The sequence below is a fragment of the Xiphophorus maculatus genome, chromosome 12, assembly GCF_002775205.1.
Source record: "Xiphophorus maculatus strain JP 163 A chromosome 12, X_maculatus-5.0-male, whole genome shotgun sequence".
Classification (NCBI taxonomy): Eukaryota; Metazoa; Chordata; class Actinopteri; order Cyprinodontiformes; family Poeciliidae; genus Xiphophorus; species Xiphophorus maculatus.
Window position 1 is genome coordinate 3,617,938 of NC_036454.1, and position 5,352 is coordinate 3,623,289.

The 5,352-nt window shown below is 42.6% G+C and overlaps 1 protein-coding gene across 2 annotated transcripts; it reads left to right on the forward strand.

The window, feature by feature from the left end:
• Positions 1-765: 765 nt before the first annotated feature.
• dmrt3 (doublesex and mab-3 related transcription factor 3) lies at positions 766-4,039 on the forward strand. 2 transcript variants are annotated; one of them, XM_005811465.2, is made up of 2 exons: positions 766-1,198; positions 2,985-4,039. In XM_005811465.2, exons 1-2 carry the CDS (start codon positions 766-768, stop codon positions 3,977-3,979), a joined length of 1,428 nt encoding a protein of 475 aa, XP_005811522.1. In that variant the 3' UTR covers positions 3,980-4,039. The 2 variants fall into 2 exon arrangements, with proteins under 2 accessions (XP_005811522.1, XP_005811523.1); XM_005811466.2 differs by having other exon boundaries at positions 766-1,156; positions 2,967-4,039.
• Positions 4,040-5,352: the final 1,313 nt, after the last annotated feature.

Here is a 5,352-nt window from a genome sequence, read left to right on the forward strand (position 1 = left end):
TGTGGAACCTCAGGAGATGATGGTTCAAACGTTATGGACAACCCTGACCATCATGAGACAGTCTTAGGAGAGCAGAGCATCTTCAGTCAGAGGCTTCTTCAGATTTGCTGTAATACAGACTGCTGCAGGAAATCTTTCCTGCCAACAGCCATCACTATCTACAATAACTCTTTGGAAAAATCTGAATTAATATGAGTTACAGCAATAAAATGTAATTTCCCTTTGGGATCAATGAGATATCTTTGAATGTGAACATACAGCATCAGAATAATCACCAACTCCTTGCCAATGTTGGAGTTGCCAAAAACTAAAAATATAAAAAATAAAATCAAAAAACTAAAGATGATCATGATAGAAAATAACAGTAATAATCTACTAAAATACTAACCGAAGAAATGTAGGAAATGTGAGTTTTATAATGTATTTATTTTTAAACGGGTTGATTTTTTTATTTGCTAATGATAATTAGCTACAGTAATGTTAACATATGGTGTTTACATGCTGGTTTGAAGGGGCCCCAGATAAAAATCCGGCCCAGGGCCCCAAACAGTCTCGGACCGGCCCTGCTGGCCTGGATATGTTTTGCAGCGTTTGGTTACTCGTGTCAGTGTGATGCGTCTCTGCGCTGTCAGCGGATCCTCCGCTCCAAGCCAACTCCTCTTGTCTTCATCCTGCCATGCGTGCACTTCCGGCTCCATCTCCCTGACTGATCACCGCAAACCTCCCGCAGATGTTCTTGCGCGCAGAGGAAAACCCGCCGGCAGAATGAACGGTTACGGATCCCCGTACCTGTACATGGGGGCCCCGGTGTCGCAGCCCCGCGCCCCGCTCCAGAGGACGCCCAAGTGCGCCCGGTGCCGGAACCACGGCGTCCTGTCGTGGCTGAAGGGACACAAGCGCTACTGCCGCTTCAAGGATTGCACCTGCGAGAAGTGCATCCTCATCATCGAGCGGCAGCGCGTCATGGCGGCGCAGGTGGCGCTGCGCCGCCAGCAGGCCAACGAGAGCCTGGAGAGCCTCATCCCGGAGTCCCTCAGGGTGCTGCCGGGCATCGGCATGAGCGGGGCCGGCGACGGGAGCCAGGGAGCCCCGCCGGCGAGGAGCGAGGATCTGGAGCTGAGGTGGAGCGGCGCGGAGCCTCCGCAAACACGCACAGGTAACCAGCAGCAGAAAACCCGCAAATTTGAATTTAAATGTTGCTTTTTAAAAAGTTGATTCGGTTAAAATACCACAAAAACTCTCGATAGTAGCATAAAAACACCTTTAACGCGCAGATTTCTGAGGTTTAGATCATTAAAAAAAACACAAAAAATATTAGGATTAAAGTGCAAATATTGATTTAAATGTTTATTTACTATTACAGTACAGATAAAAATCAATAACCATTGAAAATGTGGAAAGAACAAAATAACTTCTGAAGTTATTTGAACATGTTTTTAATTTACAAATGAAATTCAGAAATAAATGTTTTTAGTCGCGCTAATTCAAATTATTCAGTCAGTTTAGTTTATTTATTTACATTTAACCGCCTGATCACAGAAAATGAGTCGATGCTCAATTTTTCCTCAGCGAAGATTAAAAAGTTTCTAATATTTCAAACCTAAACAGACAAACAAACTTTTTTATGAGATCCAACATCAGAACCAACGACGCGCTTCCGAACCTGAACAAGATGAGAAATATGAATATGAGTTTTGATCAGTTAGAAAAATGATCAGTTATAGACTAACATCATTCTTGCTTATTAATTATCTAACAACAATTAAGGATTTTTACATTTATTTTAAATTTCTATTAAAATACCATGTAACTAATATATCAAAATGCAACAACTTAAAGCCTTTTATTTACATTCATATACATTATGTCTAAAATTACTGCTAAGAGCTCAAATTACAAATAACACAAAGAAAATCAGGTAAATAAAAAGCAAAGTAGATAAAAATGTATATATTTTTAAGTAATATATATATATATGTATATGTAAAGTTGATTTATTGAAGTTTTGGTCCAGACAGAAATAATGTTGGCCCAGTTTGTCTATATTTTCTCTTCTGCATGACTGACAAATCTCTGCTGTTGCTTGGTAACAATGTTATCTGATGATGACGTAATGCAGCTGGAGTTATGATGGATCGGATTACTTAATCTGTAATCTGAATTTTGCTCCTTTTAGTATGATTTCAAAAAATCTGCAAGGTTGAGATTTAAAAAAAACATGTGATTAAATTATTCAAGGAGACGAAAAATTGAATGTAACTGCAGTTTAGTAATAAAACACGCAGCTTTTTAATTACATCCGAGAGAAAAACATGGAATATTTTATCTGCACCTATAAACAAATCAAAAACAATGAGACATAAGAAAAGCAGCTGCAGGTGAAAAAGACGGCAGAGTTTCATCAGGCCAGCTTTAATATTTCCTGTTTTAAATATTAAGAAATTACTAAGAAAAAATGAGATTTACCAAAAAACAAAATCTGAGAAAAAAACGTGCAACGCAGAAAAATTCAAGATTTTTCTGAACTTTCCTCTGTTGTTGTTTTTTGTTTACTTGTTTTTATAAAATTACCAACTTTTCAAACTCAGAAAATTCTAATTTTTTCCTTGAAACTTTATCAGATTAATATGTAAATTTCTACTTTGCAGACTCGGAAAGTTTAAAGTTTTTTTTCTAGATTTCTTAGTTTTTTCTAGAAAATTTGCAACGAATCAAACCCCAGAAATGTCCCGAGATTAACGTCAAAATGTAAATTTGTTTTCAAGCAACTATTTAGACGTTTCTAACTAAGAAATGGCCTTTTGTTTCTTTTTTTAAAAAAGAAAATGACTGAAATATTTTGGCTGAAATCTGCACCTCTTGACATTTTCTCTGATATTCAAGCTGTTTTTTCAGAGCATGCGCAGTCCTGTCTTATTCCAGCTGATTCCTGTTTTCTTCTTGTATTTTGAATGTTTGGCTGACAGACCATGATGATGGCCAAGACGAGGCGTCGGGAGGTGAGAACACCGGCAGCTCCAGTGAGAAGGAACCGGACCCGGCCAGCTCCCCGGAGGGATCCAAGCCCAGCAGCTCCTGCTACACCCCGGAGCCGCCGGAGGCCGCCGCGCAGCCCGACGACACCCGCTACAGCCTCCCCAAAGTCGGCGGCGCCGACAAGGAGGCCAAGGCCGAGAGTCCGCAGCGACACCCGTCCGCTTCCGGGGAGCCGAACCTGCTGATCGAGGGCCTGTCCGGGTCCATCAGCCTGCCGCTCAGCCTGCGGGCCAACCGGCCCCCGCTGGAGGTCCTCAAGAAGATCTTCCCCACGCACAAGCCGCCGGTGCTGGAGCTCATCCTGCGGGGCTGCGGCGGGGATCTGGTCGGAGCCATCGAGGTGCTGCTGTCCAGCCGGAACCCGGACGGGAACGCTCACCCTCACGCGGAGCCCCACCCGGTATCGGACGGCCTGGTTCTGCCGCAGAACGGACACCTGTTCGAGCACGCGTTGGGCTCCTACCACCCGGTGTCCTCCTCCGCCAAGTGGTCCGTGGGCTCCGCCTTCCGGGTCCCGGAGTCCCTGCGGTTCGGCTCGGACTCTGCGTCGGGCGCGCTGGGTGTCCCGCTGCAGCACCCGTCCTTCCCGCAGCCCGCGCGCTACCCGCTCATGCTGCGCAGCTCGCTCACGCGCAGCCAGAGCGGCCCGTTCGTGCACAACGACGTGACCCTGTGGAACACCGTGGCGCTGCAGCAGCAGTACCAGCTGCGCTCCGCCGCGCAGTACGTCTCCCCCTTCGGTCCGGCGGCGCCCGCGGGCGCCAGCGCCTCTGTGTTCCGCGGCTCCCCGATCATCCCGTCCAGAGCCGCCGAGGAGCCGCGCATCAGCATCCAGGAGGAGAGCTGCACGCTGGGGCCCAAGGCGGGCCTCTACTCCCCGGAGGAGGACTACGAAGAGCGCTCCGACTCCGCAGACTCCCGCATCCTGAACGCATCCACCTGAGGCTTTGACCCGCGCCGATGTGAACGGACGCAGAAATGTTTCTGTTGTTTAAACCGTTTGAACAACACGGACGAAATGACTTGACCAAAACTGGATGAATGTGACAGACTGAGCTTTTTCCTGTCAGCATGTTTCTCTGATCAACACTGCATGTCCGAACCGCCAAATAAAACTGATCAGCTTCATTTCTTTACAGTTTGTCAAGCTCTTCTTTTCAATTCAAGCAGAATTTTCTCAAACGTTGCCATTTATTTATTATTTTCATGCATTTAAGAACCTTTACAATAAATAAGGATAGAGCTCCATGTCTTTAAAAACATTGACTTAATTTGTTACAAGTCAAACTGACTTTAACATGGAAACTTAACTTGATTATTTGTAACAAATTAATAAGCTTTTTTTAAGTTGGATAATCTGTTTTCTTTTTTCAGTGCAACTAAATTGTCTGACACGAGTTTAAAAGGGATAAATAAACTAGTGAAAGGTTCATAGACATAAGTTTCAAACTGTTTCTTAGTAGGAAAGGATTTGATTAATAATCCATAATCTCTCTCATCAGACTGATTCATTGGGATTTATCAGGATTATTATTATTATTTTTCTCATTTTGACACAAGTGGAATAAATATGCAATTAATTAGATCCTTGCAATTTAGAGATCTACAAACTTTTCATGTTTTTTCATATTTCTCAACACTTTGATTTATGATTTTCCACTTTTAGGGACAAAAATAAGAAACAGAACAGAAATATCCTTTTATTGTCTCTTTATGAAAACAGCAAAGTGAATATATTCACACAAAGGTAGGAATATAAAATATATAACAACAGAATAAAGAGCGACATACTGTATAGTTAGGTCAACATTGCAACATAAATGCTGTGCAGTTACTAAAAAGAAAAACACTCTGAACCAAAGGAATGTGCAACTGAGTTTGTTCATTTAAGAAATGTACAAAATGTTGATGCATTTTAGCATTAAAATGACATTAAACTGTTTAACAGTGGAGATCCGTTCTGCATAAAATTCAGTTAACAATCTTTATCTGTATTTTGGAAATATTAGTGCAGCGCAGTCCAGTTGCAACATGTCGTTTTTTGCTCCAAGTCTCTTTTGTTTTGGCTTCTTAAAAACGTGTTAAGTGCTGCCATCTAGCGGCGATACAGAGAAATCCAAGAAATTTGGTGTAACAGTTCAAACAAGTCATTGTTTTCTTCCGAGTCGTTCCTTTCAGTAACAGAAGGTTTGAAGGACAAAAAACATCTTTTTTGACTAATTTTGTTAATTATCTGGTACATAAGCTGGCAGATGACCCAATTATTGATTTAAAATCTACACAGCAAACCCAGCAAACCCAAATTAACTCTGTCAG